Source organism: Tyto alba, unplaced genomic scaffold (genome assembly GCF_018691265.1).
Source record: "Tyto alba isolate M040663 unplaced genomic scaffold, T.alba_DEE_v4.0 Super-Scaffold_5, whole genome shotgun sequence".
NCBI classification, from domain to species: domain Eukaryota; kingdom Metazoa; phylum Chordata; class Aves; order Strigiformes; family Tytonidae; genus Tyto; species Tyto alba.
Window position 1 is genome coordinate 21473726 of NW_024881326.1, and position 17793 is coordinate 21491518.

At 38.3% G+C, this 17793-nt stretch overlaps 1 protein-coding gene across 6 annotated transcripts in view; it reads right to left on the reverse strand.

Annotated features, from left to right (window-relative positions):
• INTS6L (integrator complex subunit 6 like) overlaps positions 1 to 17793 on the reverse strand; it is a 43371-nt gene that overhangs the window by 4036 nt on the left and 21542 nt on the right. For 3 of the 6 annotated variants that reach the window (XR_006166935.1, XR_006166934.1, XM_042807179.1), the window contains exons 5-15: positions 17321 to 17504; positions 16359 to 16487; positions 14182 to 14345; positions 12959 to 13111; positions 11232 to 11364; positions 5069 to 5163; positions 4204 to 4314; positions 2314 to 2529; positions 1697 to 1820; positions 986 to 1128; positions 386 to 617 (exon numbers count right to left, since the gene is read on the reverse strand). Coding sequence is in view for 4 of the 6 variants with exons in the window: in XM_042807179.1 (XP_042663113.1) it covers positions 386 to 617; positions 986 to 1128; positions 1697 to 1820; positions 2314 to 2529; positions 4204 to 4314; positions 5069 to 5163; positions 11232 to 11364; positions 12959 to 13111; positions 14182 to 14345; positions 16359 to 16487; positions 17321 to 17504 (1684 nt within the window). In the remaining 2 variants the exon portion in view is untranslated. Of the gene's footprint in view, positions 1 to 385; positions 618 to 985; positions 1129 to 1696; positions 1821 to 2313; positions 2530 to 4203; positions 4315 to 5068; positions 5164 to 10956; positions 11038 to 11231; positions 11365 to 12958; positions 13112 to 14181; positions 14346 to 16358; positions 16488 to 17320; positions 17505 to 17793 lie in introns of those variants that run through there. The other 3 variants (XM_042807180.1, XM_042807182.1, XM_042807181.1) reach the window with 3 other exon arrangements.

Sequence of the window (17793 nt, forward strand, 5' to 3'; positions counted from 1 at the left end):
TAAGAAAAATATCATCTGTGGGAAATGAAAATGGAACCGCATTTTAACTTTCCTTCGCCACCACAGAATACACAAATAAGAACTAAAAGCTCATCTGCTATCCTTGTTACCTCCAAACCATCTTGGTGAAATGTTTCAGCAATGTTTTTTAAAAACAGTACATCAAAATTACTTTGCTATTCCAGACTCCATTAGCTAGAGCAGCAGCCTGTTTATCTAGGCCAACAAAAAAACCCTCAGTCCTACATAACACTGAAGCATACATACATACTGATATACCCTTTTAAATCAACTCCGAAAACACAGAATTGTGGGGTTCAGTTTTTTTAACACAGATACTCCCACTTGTGATCACGCAAGACTGCTGTACTACAACTCAATGTACCTTTATTTGCTGGGATGCCTTTGAGGTTCAGATAGGATGGGGATCCAGAAGCAGATGGTGGCCCTTTCCCACCAACATGATTTGTCACGACGGGTGGTGACTGGGACCGTCTCAGCAGTGGTGACATGCTACGCCTTCTCTTTAGTGACGCTGGAGTATTGGGCTCTCCAGGACGCTTAATCTTATTCTGAGGCCCAGCAACAAATTCATCTGCTTCATCTATCATCATACCCTGAAGAGAAAAAAAAAAAAAAGATTATTTTTAAAAACAGCATAACAAAATATAACTTGTTTCATCAATTCGTTGATGGAATAAGTCCCTCTGTGTTAAAACTCAGGTGGCTTTCAAAACACTTTACAACTCTCAGAACAGAGCTACCTAATGTACACTGTAACCAGAGACAGACCAGTGCCACTCTGAAGTCAGCATGATTCCTTACCCGTGTCTGTTGGACCATGTGGAAAGACAGCACTCCTTTCCAGACAGAAGAGCTACCCAGGTTAGCACCGTATCACAGTTGTGGGAGAGACATTCTACTCGCAAATTATTTCAAGTCATGTTAAATAAAAAGATACAGCAGATAGCGTGGGTCCTCCTACCTTTTTATCCTGTTTAAATGGATTGCCAAATGTATGAAGTCTTTTTGGTTGATCTGGGTCAATCTCCCGAAGGGGTGAAGGCATCATTTTCAGGTATTCCTGGTAATTTCCCATTTGAGCAACAGGAACACTATGAAGGCAGTCTGCAACATTACAGGAGATCTCAATTTAGTCTACCTTAAAATTAAGGCAATAGAAACTTCACGCACTTCGACTGCAAGTGTTAGCATTTAAGAACTAGAAATGACTTTTTCTTTTCACTAGAGAGGAAGAGATGAAGACTACAACTTTGGAATTCAGGCTGCCAAGAGTTGAGCTGAATTGGCAGAAGAATGAAAATCAAGCAAGTTTAATCTCTATGCTAACAACTGCATCTTTAGACCACCGGGCACCTAACAAGGGTAAAGTGAAATAAACCCCTCTCTGCTTTAAAGCCACCACCGCTATAAAAACCATGTCTACTGAATCTCAGCATATAGGAAAGCTCTCCCATGAAACTTATTTTTAAAACTCAAAGCAGGCATGACATCTTGCGTGACAGAAGGCAAAAATTCCCTTCTTTCCCCTTCAGAGTCAAGAAAAGGACACTGACTGACTCAAACAATGTAATGTCCATTTCTATTCCCACACCCCAGACAGAAAGCACTACTTCAGGGAATAAAGAGAGCTGTACCCTCTCCAAACTGATAATGTGCAACAGTGGGTACTTACCTTCATCCTGCCCCAAGATAAGCCTGTGTGTTTTCAGAAGATTGGTTCTCATTCTAGTTAGCTGGTCTAGAAGACTGCGACGAGGAATATCATATGCATTTCTGAACGCCTGTGGCTTCAAATCCTAGTTTTGTAATAAAACAAGCAACTTTCAGTTAACCCATCAGTTCCCATGCACAGAGGAATTCCCCTATGAATTGTAACAATGTTAACTATTAGCAAATATTATCGTGAAGTAACTTCAGAGCTTCATAACTGGATACAGCAGACTCAATGACTGTTTTTTCAACAAGACCTTATGCAGCATTAGCACCATCAGCTCCACCAAGACTAGATTAAGCATGTTAACTCCTGGATGAACAACAGTAGTTGTCTTTTGCAGAGATGGTCACTGCAAACACAGTAATCTTTGTTTACAACCATGGGATTTTCAAACTGTGTCCCAAAATCAAGTGGAAAAAAAATAGCATTTACTCTTCTCATTTTTTTATGCATACACTGCACTCTTCACAATTCAGTGAAAGTACTTGCTACTTCTGCACTAATACCATAAAAGTTACCCATTTAAAACAGATGAGATTAACTGCTTAATCATGCAAGACCACTATGCTGTTTACCTTGTTTAAAAGTCCTATGTGGAAGCCAGCAAACTCTTTAACATTCATTTCTGCCAGTCTCAGTGGAGATTCCCCAGTGATCCCTTGCAGCAGTTGCTTAAAATCCCTACTGTGTACCAAGGAAAGGCCACTGGAGTGATTTTTCACTTTTATTCCAATTTCTTGTGGAACTTTCTTACCCACTGAACCTATTATCCGTTCCGACTCTATTTTTGTCTAAAATGGAATCACATCATGAGTTAAAGAATCAGCAGGCATTGAAGATTTTCAGTAAAAAACACACAATACATTAATAGGATAAAACTATAAATTTAGTTCCCAACTACTCAACAAATGGGTGAACTACCTACCCAGGGATATACTGGATTACATAGATTAGATCTCAAGTAGAAAGAAATCCTAATGTGCTAGCATATGGAAAAAATATTTAGCCAGTGTATCTAAATTTATATGCCAGTAGGAGGTCTGTGAATATCCCTGATTTTGCTGCAAGTCTGTGACACTTTTGTGTCCCTGAAGAATCATCTTTAAAGGGAAAGAAAAAAAAAAAAAAATCAAAGGTGGGATGCCTTAGGTTACTGTAGAGTTGCATCTAAAACAACTATTATGCAGATACAATAACATAATTTCAAATATTATTTCTGAAACAACCCACAAACAAAGGTTTGTACTACACGTTTGCAACAAGATAAAGGAGAAAAGTCATGTAAGAAATTTGCTTCATCAGTAAGTTTCTAAAAACATATTACTCCTCCAATTAGTACAGATTTTTTACTATAGGTGCAGATAATTTTACCATATTAAGCTTTAACTGTATTCAAAGTAAGATTTTGACCCACTCGTATTTCAAAAAAATCCCAACCACCCAAACCCCACAGTGATTGCAACCCACTTCCCCCAGATCTCATCCTCTGCAGAATTTCCTTCATTATGTGTGGGAAACACTGAATTTAAGGACAGCAGGAACACAGCAGAATTCTGGAATTGCTTGTCCCTACACTGGAGCTTATAATGCATCCAACGCATTCAAACTATTTTGTGTGCTGAGAACGTCTGTGAAAACCACAGTAGCCATCTCAAGCCATTCCAACTCCATATTGCAGATAAATAACATGAATTTGCCTATCATTAAGTTACTGAAATACCACAGAAGTTTTATGTCTAATAGATGCTCAGTTATTCAGAGGCTTTTGAAATCTATTTTGTGCGCTCTTTAAGGCGGAGGATTTTTTCTTTGTAATTTTAAAGGCTGCACTGCTTCCCCACTGACTTCTAGATATTAAACTACTGCGGTAAGAACCATTTGTGCTGAGGAGGCACGGCTTTCAGACAGTTACACCTGAGATGGCATTCTTGACAAAAAGAAGATACATAAGACTATTTCCCACCAGGTCATGCTTAAGACACAGAATGGATTTAACCTGAAGGAAACAGGAAGATCAGATATAAAGCTTGAGCTATGATTCTATGCCCCACGGACAAGAACATACACTTTTTTTTGGAACGTACACATTGCCAAGGCACACATGGAAATAAACATGAGACTGAGAGCAAGCCTCTGACTTCAGCTGTGAAGAACAATGGCAAGAGCAGTCAAATCCAATTAGTGATAATCTTTGGAGTTTAAAGGTCTATCAGATACTTAAAATATAGCTGAAGAGGTCTCTCTTGCACTCCCCCCACCCTCCCCACTTACAGAAGGCACAATCACTGGCTACAGAACCACTCTAGATTCACCCACATTTGCAGTGAAAACGCTCACCAATCTTCAATTATAATATATGCTGTACACCCATATGAACTCCCCCAGGGATTAATTGCTTTATAGTGAGATTACCACAAACTACATAATCAACGCACTTCTAATTGCAAAGGTTTTATCAATACTACCTGTTGGCTGAGTTTTTTAAGGTAAGAGATAACACTGTAACTAAGTCCACAATCTAAATTATCTGATATCAGATTTGGAGCTCCCATCATCCTTAGGGCTTTCTTTAATGGCTATAAGGAAAACAAAATACACAATAGTAAGAGAGTAAGTCTTTAAAAAAAAAATTTATAAGATCAATTACAGGAAGCTAAGGCACATGGGTTGGTGCTCTAGCTTTTCCACTTTTGGCCACTAAAATTCAAGTCTATTCAGGTAACATGTGACATGAGTTTGGTAGGCTAACTAGCTTGCAATGGGCGTTTATGCCACATTACCAAGACACCACACAGCGTGGTGCCCCTGGCAACTTCCACTCAAAGGCTCAGTACCAGAATAGCCGGGATGATGCAAGTCCATATTGAGGTGCATTGTCCAAGCTACGTGTAAAAGGCGTCACAGTGCCTCCCCCCACCCTTTATTTGGCCCAGCCAGTTCTCTTGGTATCAGCTTCCCAAGTTCTAGCACTTCACCCACATTTGTAAACTAACAAATCTCCATTTTCTTTATCGAGTTACAAAAATAATGCCAAATTTATTTTCTCTGAACAATCTAAAATACTTCAGATCAAAGCTTATTTAATATTTAATGAACAGAAAGCACATTTCATATCTTAATATGGTTACTATTACTCAGTATTACTAGAAATGTATTTATTTCTTAAAAATTCCTGACCTGATCTACATACCTCTGCAAAGCAAAATGTTTACTACCTAAAATGTCATCATAATTACGTAAACAAAATTTACTAGGAAGAGGTATGATGCACAGGACTCTGGTCACATCAGCCATTATACCCAGGAGGATGAAATGAGAAAAGGAACATACCAGTAAGTAGTAAGGAGGCATTGTTTTTAAGTAGTTGTCAAAAGCCTGTCGCCACTTCAGATTTGGCTTAAGTTTGTGAACCTTGAACAAGTCATCTGCAACAAGGAAAACAACAAAAAGAGGTTTCATTTATATAGTCCCAGACCATTAGCATTATCCAAAATTCAACGTGCCAGGCTTCCCCCCTCCGTTTTTTCTCCCTCCACCCATCTCCCAATGGGGCTTCCCCACAAAAACTGTTCTTAACCTTAGGTTTGAAGGATTGTGAATTCCCAGTCCTAGCTGCAGTAGACAATCCAGAGCAAGTCCTCATTATAGGCAAGACACCAGACTTAAATACTGCACCCAACTACTACCAGCATGGAAGGTGCAACAGATCCACCTGTTACGGGTTTCACCTTCCTTGCCCCCCACCTTGCATGATCAGCAACTCCCTGTATCTGATTAAACCAAACAACATTCATCTGCTTCAATTTCCATTTTTAGCCCAGCTTTCTTTTGTTGAAGCTGTATGATGAATTCTGGTCTCCAGTAAAAACATTCCTGGGTATCAAAGGCAAAGGGTGGGGAAAGGGCAGGGAATCCTTCTGGTCATCTTTGCTGGACTCTGCTGACACCAGCAGCAGCTGCCCCCAGAAGACAAGGGGTGAACCTCCAGCCACACTGCCTGCCTCACGCCAGAGCAGCAAACTCTCCCACCGATATAGACAGAAGACAGTAAATAGCTACAAAAACTGCTGCACTTTAAGAGAAGGGCAAGCAGACAGATTATTTCCTTTAGATACTGTTTTAGAAATACCTTGCTTGCACTAGAGGTGTGCACGCTGCCATTTAGGAATCACTGAGTTGAAGCATGTACCTATTTGCTGTGCACATTATAAGCTCTAACAGTGTCCTCTGAACAGCAAAAAACAAAAGCAATATCCTGCAATTTATCATTTGAAATTATGAATTATCAATCAAAATCGAGTTTCTCCTTAGTAGGGCTGTAACGTACTGGCAAAGTGAGGCTAATGAAAAGATATGCAGGACTGGAGAAAGGGATGTCCAAAAATTAACTGGGGAGAGCTGCAGGAGACAGAGATGCACAGAAGAGGGTGTGCGAAAGACAGATGCAGCAAGGAAATTGTTTTCTCCAGATTGAGCTTTCAGGAAGATATATTTGGAGAAGAAAATTTGACTTGCATAGTACTCTGCACAAATCGAACAGATGTTAAGATACGATTTTCCAAGTTCTCACAGTCAAATCACACTTAATTACAGGTATTTTCCAATCTAAATGAATTCTGTATCACATATAAAAAACACACTACAGATGCTACTTGTTCTCTTTCCTGGCCTGAAGGAAGCGGGGTGGAGTTTGAAAAGGCAAGTTAGAACTCCATTTAAAATCTCAATATACCACATGCTTAGCACTATTATCCAAAAGAACCTGCGATAATATCATGACATACGGCAAATATAAAATAACATCCATTCTTATCTTATAGGCCTATTCGCTTTCTGCAACAAAATGGAAGTTAAACTATACCCTTCTCCCAAAAGTCAAAATAAAATTAAAAAAGGAAAATGTTCAGTATTATAGCATGCCCTAATATTTTATAGTCTATGAGTTGGTTATGAGTACAGCTTGAACCTTAAACCCCTTATCAGTGCTTTATTACTATCTCATTTCCTGCACTGCAAAGGCTGTACCAGTACATAACCCCTGCGGTTCGACCGCACAGCCACTCTAAAATGGCACTGACATCCATAATGCATACTGGCTCAGCTAGCTACGATTCTTCATCCACAGCAGAGCTGTCGTCTGAGATGTCAAATGCAAAAGCGACTCCCTCAGCTTTGCTATCCAAGTAAGAAGTTCTCGAACTTAAGTAAAGCTTCCGCAAAGATTTGTCTATTTGAAACGAGCGCCTCCCCACCGCACCAACGCACTGCAGGAACTCCTACCCTCTAAAAGGCAGACAGCCATGGTGGTAAACACAGCCACAAGTTTCAAAGAGAACATCACCATCAACATCTTACCTGCCTCTATCGCAAGAGTTTGAGACATACACTGTCAGCAGATTCCAACACAGGCACTTGAAATGTACTTTGTGCCCTGGGCTGCACATAATAATTTATATAAATAGGCAAACAGTAACCCAGTTAACTATGTCTTTCATAGCTTAAATCCCAAAATTTTGTAGATACAATCCAAATGTATTGAAAAAAAATCATTTCATAAATTACTTTTAAACCAACCTGTTCATTTTCAGATACTTCTCTCTGTATAGTTCACTTAACGCAGAATTCTTTTTACTTCTAAACTCAGAGGGAGCTAAAAGCACTGGATAATTGGGAACATGATATTAAAAACAACTAGGAAAGGGCCACAAGCTGCAACAATTCAAGAGATCAGGTAAAACTACAGACAGACCAATTAATTTAAAACTGTGTTGCAAAGTCTTTATCCACTTCAGATTAATGTACAAAACCATCAAATTGTGACAAAGATGATAACAATATACATCTTTAATACCCATTAGGATGTAAGGGGGCTCAATGCACTTTCAAGCTCAGTGAATAGTTAAAAAAAAGAGCAGAAGACAGAGAAAATGGTCAGCAGGTAATTTTAGCAGTTTGGATGAAGGCTAATTACAAGAACAGTACATGTGACAACAGTCTAGTTCTGAGTGATGGCTTGCACAATGTAACACAAAGTAAAACTTACGTGTTTTTTTTTTTTAATATTACCACTCACATTCAGTTCCACCTGAGTACACCACCATTCCCTGTTGACTCCTGTACATCCCTGAGCTTTCTAATGTCTCTGCACTGATAGATATATTCCTTTGTTTTAAGCAGCAGACTCATGATTTTACATGCGTGGAAAGCAGTATCCTTCCCTGCAAACAACCTAGCCAAAAATAAGGTACTACAGTGTAAAATAGTATCCCCCATTTAAAAAAAAAAAGAGGTATTGTGGCACTCTTTTTCCATTGATATGAAATGCTTGGCTCTCCCTCCCAGTGCCACAGCATGCTATATTCACATTTCTGAGAAAGACAGCCCTTGCTTTCCAAAATATAAGATCATTACTCGCAGGTTCTCTCAATGAGCCTGTAAAAGAATCAAAGGAAACTGTCCACGCTGCAGTCCTTCACAGGCAGACATTTTCTCATCCTTCTGCACGTTTAGACCCACAGAGAAAGGGTATTAACCACCTTCTCACGGCATTTTCATCACGGCTGTTGCACTACTGCTTCTGCTGACACTCCCAATGAATAATCACTCCTACCGCCCAGCAGTGCCTGCCCTCCCACTAACACAGCTAAGATCAGCCAAGGAAACATCTCAGGCAAGGCAGGAGCATTCAGTATACCTCATCTTTGCTGAGCTCTCTCTCTAACCCCTTATTTGATTTCTACTTTATGAACTTGGCTGTACAATTGTTTTTAAGCAGAATAATATCTGAAGTACAATAGCTTTGCTAGTCTCAGTTAAAGGCAACGATCCCTCATGAGGAAATTTCTGTAATCTGTGGGCCAAACATACTCAGCATCAACCTATGTCAGCATCTGTCTGTGAAAAGTTCTGTCTTCAGAAGTCTGCCTAGCACTGAACAAAAAAAAAAAAAAAAAAAACCTGGACCCCACCTCCTCAGGTCTCAGAGCAAAACCACTATGCTAAGCTAGTCATGATGGCTCTCTTGCCTTTCTGTGAGAGCAAAAAGGAGCTGCTCAGCTGCAACAGCACACCCCACATGATCTGTCTTACCTCTGTAAAAGAACTAGAAACCAGAAGTTTTGTGAGAGCATAGTGCATGTGTCAAGTTAACACGTGGACTATGCCGCTTCACTGTGTTATGAAGTCTCATTAATTGGCTCCTTTCCTTACAAAGTTTCAGATTCTGAAAGCAGACCCATTAAGTTATAAGCTAGAAGAGGCTACAGCATTCCCAAATCCATTCTTGCAGAACCTAAGATATAAAATCACCAAATCTACAGGATGTGGTACAATTTACTCCCTCCAGTCACACGCCACTACAACTTGTTTCAGTTTGCTCAAGTATGTTCTGCAAGCTTGCTCATCCATACCTATCTTACCTGTCTTTTAGGGCTGTCTCTTACGTTATTTTCCAAAAACAGAATTACAGATTCCCCTGCTCAAGAAGTCAGGACAAAAACAAACATGCAAGAAAAAAAAATTCTTAAGCATCTTGCTATCTGTTTATAAGGTTGAGTACATGTAAGCCACTTGATAAAGACAGTACAAAGTTGTAAAGTGGTTTTGGTTTTGTCTGAAAGAGTCACTAGAAGGAACAGAGAGAGATTATCCATGGTACTATCCCAAGAAAAGTCCTATCCTCCAACACAATATTCTATCAGTAGGGCAGTAGCCACTTAACCACATTGATGTGGCAATATGGGTGGGTAGTGGCTGAATAGAGCAGACTTCTCCTGGGCTTGGAAGTTCTCACATCCTTTTTAATCCAGGTGAGAGCAATGGAAGATTGGTTTTACACTCAAATCAGTCCTCTGCTGAACCATCAGTATCCACTACTGGTAATATATAAGACACAGGGGGAGTGTTTAAAAACAGAAACAATACCTACCTACCTACCTACCTCCAGAGAAAATCACAGAGTCAGTATTTTTTTAAAACATCTACAAATAATTTAACAGGTATGCTGCTAATCATCTTAGTCATTTTCTGTACTACTAAGTAGAAAAGGGGCCAGATCTGCTTTTGTGTTTTGTTTTTTTTTTTTTCTGTATATTCCGTAAAACTTAATTCCTCCATGCCTTAGAGACCAAGGATAAACAAAGTCCTGGAAGGAGATCTGAACCTAATACTTTGTGTATGTGTTTGTGTTAACAATACAGACTGCAGAGTATTTGCATTCTAAAGAAAACATCCTCTTTATAACTCAGACAACATAGAAGCTCTGCATTTTCCTTTAAACAGCCTTGAGAAATTTAAGATGTGGGATACCAGGTGAGTAAACCACAGAAAAGCACTACAGATATTGAAAAATGCCTTTCTCCAAAGAGTAGGAAGAGCTTTACAGCCCTGCAAAAAAGGCAGGGGAAAGACAAGAGCTGTCAGGGAAGACACAGCAGAACTGCAAATGTCAACATCAAAATGAAAAGGGAAATCCATTTAGTATCCAATGATGGCCCTTCAGCTAGTGGATCTGCAACAGTATTTCAGTAGCCACAAAGTCACAGAAAGCCTTATTTAGTCTAGAAATACCCTACTTGCACACTTTGGGACAATTATTAGGCTACGCGGATGACTATGTAAGACACATTAAAATTATCAGCAAGCATAAATTTCTTTTTTGGTTATGACCAGGATTATGCAAAAGTATTCCTGAACTGTGTTTTGTTTTGTTTTGTTTTTCCTAGAAATGAATGGAAAAATCCATGTAAGACAGTAAGAGTCAATGTTAATTCTCTTGATCTCCACTGTTACTCTGTATCACTAAACAAACCCACAAAAACCAGAACAAAAAAAGCCTTAAGGCTTCTGCACTAAAAGGGTTACTAGCACCCAGGAATCTCTTCTCTCTGCCATGACCTTTATGTCAGAACCCTAACAGCCACACTTATTATGGCAGTTATTCACACAGCACCTTTTCCTACCGTCTTTCCTGTAGAAAGTAATTTCATTGTGGGAGTGAAAAAAACACTGGTCCTTTGGGCGGGGAAGAAATGTAGGCTGTTCCGCTGCTCAATTCCTTCTTACTGCTCTAAACTGCGTCAGGGAATTCCCTCTTCCCAACACCCGTGACAAACACTGCATCTGATCTTCCTGTAAAAAATTGGCTGCTACAAGAGCAACTGCAAAACCTGGATACACCACACCCTAAATGAGGGAAAAGAATGGAGGTTGAAGCTTACTCCAGGTTAAGGAAGAGGCTACGTGTCTAGGAGGTGAACAGCATCAAACATGCACTGGAAGCAGGTAGCTCTCCTCCTCTGCTGGAGAGAAAAAAAGGGAGAGGGGGTATGAAAATCCTCTCCTCCCAAATTATGTTAAAGAGTTTGCAACATTCTCTACTCTCTGATCTCCATTATTTTATAATGTCTCAAACTAAGGCAGAACACCAACCATTATTGTTTTGCTTTTACTCTGAAGTAGCTGCATTGGCAGTCAATGTAAATTTATTACCTACCTAACAGTGGAAGTAAAACAGGATAGTTGTAAGGCATCACAAAGAGGTTTACACAGGTTAAAGTAGTGCTTGCTTTTAAATACCCGAATGGATGGCCAAGTTCGCTGTATTTTCCACTGCTACTCACAAATACCTGATAAAGAATAAAAGATACCACTGTATTAGAAGAACATGAAAAATACTAAGCATGGGGCATTTAAAAATTAAAATAAATCTGAATCCAATTGCATTAAGACAGCAAATTATCAAGAACAGCCAAGTGTGAGGTTGCACATATCATGCACTTAACATTCCCCAGCCACAAAACTGCGACATGCAACATTCTGTGTAACCCCAGTAAGTGTGGAAATTCTCTTCGCTGTATAACCTTTAGTGCTTTAGAGACACTACTCTGAAGTGATGCTCTGAAAAGTTTCTGAAATTATTTAAAATAGGTTAGGGGACATCTGTTGAAGGTATATTTGAAATGAGTTCTCTGACTCATAAAATAGCATGACTGAAATCTACAACACTGATAAAAGAAATCTAAAATGTTTTAAGCACATAAATTAAGCAAAACAAACAAATATTCAAAAAAACACCTTTTAATTATGCCAAGCACTAACATTCTTAACACTGACTTTTTTTTTAAGTTTATGTCTATGGGGGTATTAACCTTGAAAAGCAATACATCCAAACAAGTATTTCAACAGGATAAAGATGGTACATATTCTTATTGAGACAGTCAAAATAACCCACACATAACCAAAAATAGTTTTCCTAAAAAAGTAAACCTTGCAGTAAAGAGGAAGCATTTTTCCTCTATTTTTTAAGGGCATAAGGAACAGGGTTTGTTACATGGTTTCTATGACAATGAGCCAATTTCTCTAGTTTGTAAGGGTCTGATATGTAGCTGCCAGAAAAAAAAAGCAGTTTCTGAAAAACAGCAAAGAAATTTTAATAACTTAGGCAAATAATGTACCTATGAATGTTTAAAGGACATTTTTGAAATTAGCTTATTAAAAGTAACTTCAATTTTTCTTCTGAATATGCATATTTTCAGTTAAGTTGTAATATTTATTAGGGAAACAGAAACACGAGACCCATCTTTCCAGCTAACGTATCATACTAAGCAAACTCCTGGTGTACATATTAAGCTATTCTTTACACGAACAACACTGAAAAGGGAGTTACAAGCCTTATTTTACAAAGGATGCAGAAACAAATCACTTATCCCCCCAATTGAAAAAAAAAAAAAAAAAAAATCACAAAACTAGCATGTAGCAAAGGATTTCAGCAACAGAACTTTGACAATTTCGAGGCCAATCTAGTCAACAAGATCAACAGCCTCCATTCAATTCCTATTAGCACTTTCAACCATCTAGTGGAAATCATTTGCAGCTGTTGATTAGGTAACAGGATGGAAACTAGTGCTAGGTTTTCCCTGTAAGCAAATGGAAGCTTAAGGAGAATTTCAATTTAGCCAAAAATGGAACCTGTGGGACACATTTCTTAACAGAATAAGATGGACCTAGAAACAGAATTAAATGAGATTACAAAGTCTGTAGAGGGAACACTCATTCTGACTCCTGATAATTCTATTAGAAAGGAGGTAACTGAAACCTTGACACGTTTCTTCTCATCAGCTGCAGAGTCTGCAGCCAGACCCCAATTCTCCAGGCTTACAAAGACTGCAGTACCTTTAGATTTGCCCATTACATTTCTAGAATCATATAAAGGGCAAATACCTGCCAGCAGGTGTGGGGAGACTTTCGTTCCAAGATGTACTGTGTTAAGGGTGAAGGCTCAAGCTCATACTTGTCAAAAGGAAGCTTGTCTATTACCATTGGCTCACAATCAACACAGGAGAACCTCACAATGGGGTGAGCTGTGCGCGGAGGCTACAAGGAAGGAAGAAAAGAAGATCAATTGTCTGATATTTACGGTAAACAAATTAATTCTCTTAGAAGGATTCATAAGCAGATATTTACCATTCTATAGGCTTAAACTCAGTTTCTACAATTTCCTTTAAAAGAATAAAAGATACAAGTTCCCGCAAGATTAACTAAATACTTGTCTAACTTAGAAAGAAGCCACACGCCGATAACACACATTCTTCCCACCAAGTGAAAAACATGGTTAATACTTAACTATTTATCTTGGTATTTAAAAGCCTCCATATCAATCAACCTATAATAACACAGACAAGGTTAAAGAACACTTCAGTTCTGTTTCTCAGCTTGATGTTCACAGAATTACAGATGTGAAACAGCATTCAGTTCACAAAGGCTATCTTCAAGATATTCCCTGCAAGTCTGAATTTTTTTCTTTTTGAATCGAGGTGGGGAGTAGGGAGGAATGGATAGACAGTACCTTGAGCCCTTGCAAAGTACAGAAACAGAACACGCCTAACAAAGGAGAGATGATTAGAAAAGGCTAGAAAGGCATGCCAAATGTATGGTAATTTCAGTAAGAAAAGGAGAAATTAATGCCTCAGTTTCTGAATAGGGTAGTTCTTCCGTTTCAGTTTTTATTCTTCCTGATAGTGAAAGAAGAGTCCATACATGAAGTAATACAAAGCAGAGAAAACATGGTTTACCTGTTATCAAAAACAAACACTCCTTTTTCTATATAAATGCATTTTATAAAGCTTTGATTAAAATTTAATAGGCTATGATTTGTGGTATGTGAAGTAATTTATAGTTAAATTTTATAATATTTTAAAAAACATTTTGCAAATTAACTAACCATATACATTGAAGTAAACTTTCCAGATGCCAGAAACCTCACAGCATACATTATCTAAATTAGATCATACCATTCTGTGTTAAAACCAGGTTTAACTACCCTTTTAAAGCAAAGTCAGATCATATTAGTAAACAAAGAAAGTAAAAAACTACTGTAGTATTAATTTGCAGTCTGTTTAATTAGGTGTAGAATCCTTTTTTTTTTCAGCTCTTATTTTACTTACCAGTGTTGGTGAATTCTGATCAGGCCAAAAAGATTCTGGGATTGGCCAGTGCCCAACAGGAACACCCGTTTTAGGGTTAGGCCGTACATAAATGAGTTTATGACAACTATGCCACGGTTGAGAAGCAAATGAATTGATGGGCCTGGATGAATCAACAAGTCCATCTAAAATTTAAACAAAGCAAAATAATAACAAAAAATAAAAAGCTACATGCATGCATTTGTCTCCTAGCAAAACTTCTGTATTAGCAACCAATAGGGTATTTCATTAAAATTGTTTCAAAGACATACAGATCTTTACATCAGTGGTTGAATAAAACTATACATCAAAATGTAGAACAGCATCATCTGAGAAACAATGATAACATTTCCCACATCTACCCTTCTGCTCCTGTGGCATAGCCATTAGATAATTAGTGCAGCAAGGCATACTCACGTATAATGGAAAATGCTATTGCTTAAGCTCACTACTTTGACACGGACCTGATAGGCAACAGCAAGCCTATCCATTTTAGTTCTACTGCACCTGTAAAGGCTGATAATTTGCATTTACAGTCTTTGTAGTTGGGATGCAAAGCTCACTGACTGATGTTGCCATTAGTGGAAACTGAAAGTGAAGAAAAGTTTCATGGAGAAGTCAGATGCATCTTGCAGGAGCAGCTTTTGTCACATTTTAAAATAGTAACAATTTACAGATCACTTAAACCTCACTATCTACTGCAAAGACCAGTGCTCTCTGCCAGTCCACTGCAGTGTACCAGCACGGACTCCCCTTCACACAGAGGACAAAGAATTTTGTAGCAGTACAGAATCTCATCATTAGTTTTCAAAGATTGTTCTTCAAAGCAAACAGCACAGCAGAGATCACCCATTCTTCATTTTAGAAGATTTTACGTTACTAATTTTCCTTGCTTTAGATAGCTGGCCGCTAATACCATGGAAAACACCTTTTAGTTACACATCAGTTTGGTTTCTCTGCATTATATATGCAATCATTTTTACAGCTTTGGTAAATCCCATCACATTTCTCTCTAGTTTAGGACTTTCTCAATTCCCATAAAGATGGAAAGTCTCAATATTTTTATACATTCATATCCACAGTGCATCATCATTTAAATGTGACAAAAATAAAATAAATTTTAAAACCCCAAACAATTTCACCAGCTGTTTTGCCACATAGGAGAGCATCTCAGCCAAAAGACACAGCAATTTGCCAACATGCTGTCCTGCACAGCATTATAGGAACACCTTCCAATAAAATGACATTTAAATAAGCAAAAGGAGAAAAAAATATATATAACAGCAAGAAAAAGGTGATTCAAAAATGAAAGCAGGAATAAAGCTGGCTATGCTAGTATACTCGGGGGATCCTAAAAGCGATTATGTTTCTGACATTCCAGAACATCTTCATTTCCTACATATGAACCAGTCAGTTCTCTCCTTTTCAGCCATGAATTTCTGCAAATCTGAAAAACTGCTCCATGTTAAGAGTGCATTTTCCTCTTCCATGAGGCACTTTACCTACAGCTAGCAAAATAACTCCTCGTTCTTTGTGCAGTTTTTCACTTGCAGCTAAGAACATTCAACTGGAACTTACTGTGTTATGACCAATTAGCAGAATGAAAATGCACAGAAAATTAAGCACTGAGATTACTTTAGAGATGTTTAAGTGTTTAAATACACTAGTCCTGGATTTAATTATTTTGAAACCAAGTTTTGACAACACTGTAATTCAAACTTCACTACTTCCTGCAAACATTCACCTTCCTCAGGCCCCCCAAAAGAGATGCAGAGAGAGTGACAGGAGAGCTAGCAAGCAGGTGGATCATCGACACAAGCATGTGCAAACATACCGTACCATTTAACTTACCAAGGATCAAACTAACACTGGTAAAAATACAAAGACAAGACTAAACATAAATAAGTAACCTACTCAGAAGCTATGAACAGCACATCCATTATGATTTGGGGTACTTCAAGAGATACCAGAGCTCTATCACTGACGCATATAAGCTTTATAGCTTAATCACTTTTTTAAAAATGTATTAGGCATCCAATGAATCCTGTACACTACAGTGAAAAGCTGCTAGGAAGGACACCAAAAACACTTCAGGACATCTGCATGCATACAGAACATTTCTTCTTGAACATTAGGGGGAAAAAAAATAGTTACTATACCTTCTCCAATAGGGGCTGGATCTGGTCCTGACTTTTCAAAATTAATAACAACTCCACTTTGGACTTTTTGAACTAGAGATTCTAAACATTGATTCAACATTCTTTGTGTCCGAACACAGTAAGAACGACCTACGCAAGAGAAATCACACATGGAAAATATGAAAGCAAGATTTGAGTAATCTTAATTAAGCAAAACGTTTTGTTATGTAAGTCACACTGCCAAGGCTTTTAGTTCTATCCAAAATAGCAGCAACAAACTTTGTACAAGTTTATATAAAATGCAAAATACTTTTCAAATGCAATACAACAAAGGGGGAAGAAAAAAACCAACCTGCTGAGCTTTTATTCATTAGTAAAAGAGGCCATTAAGGCTAAATCAAGCTGGTCAGAGTCTAAGTCTAAAGGCCCTTAAGAACATCTGATTTCACCAAGTCTACGTAATCTATCTGCTTTTGTCTACCCAAACCTTCCCAACTCCTTTGCACACCTGAACTTCCCCTCCCACACAACATTTTTTCAAGCATCAATTATAAAAAAATAATTCTGATCAACATCTTAAGGAACAGGCTGCAGAATTCATTCTTCTAAAACTAAATGTAGATTATTAGCCTTGCAACAGAATTCACCTCTCAATAACACGTGTCCCACTCAATTCAACATACAAATAAAAAAACCTCATGACTGAGCAAAGCCAACCTCTGGAAGGACAATCTAAGAAGTTTTCCAAACCCTCCTACCGGTGCATTAAAAAAATGTTCCCACATCTAGAACTGACATAGGGATATTGTTTTATCTTAAAGTTCTCTTGTGCTATTGGAAACCAAGCTCAAAAAGCATCACACAGGTTCACATAGACACTAAGTAATTCAGATGGAGAAAACTGCAAGAAGTTGAATCAAAGGAAGAGAAATCTTTTAAGGCAAATGCCGAATGTGAACCAAAGCAAAGTAACATCCAGTTACCTCCTGTAACTTCACACATCTGTGTGATAGCAGATTCATCAGTAGGCACACTCCCAAGCTGCTCTGGTTCAGCAGATGCAGCTCCTGGTAAACGCAGCACTAGAGCAAACAGCCTTTGATCCCAACGAAATGGTTCTTTGGTTAGTTCACTTCCAGGCAAAGGAGAATTCAAAGGAAGATGAAGCTGGTAAGAAAAGATTTAAGTATATTTTCAAGTATTTGACAAACCATCTAAAACTGTGATACCCAAATTCATTCATTACTCTGTAAAGGACCTCATTTCTCCCCTATCCACTAATTTATCTGAAGTTATATTCTGGAAACCCACTATGGGCTATGAATTTAGAGGTTGGGCAATGACAGCATAGCTACTTTCTGCTCTCTATAAAACAGGTTGATGAAGCAGAAGTGCTATTAGCAGGAAAAAAATCAATTAATATTCATATCAGCATAGCACCAACTTGCAAGATCAT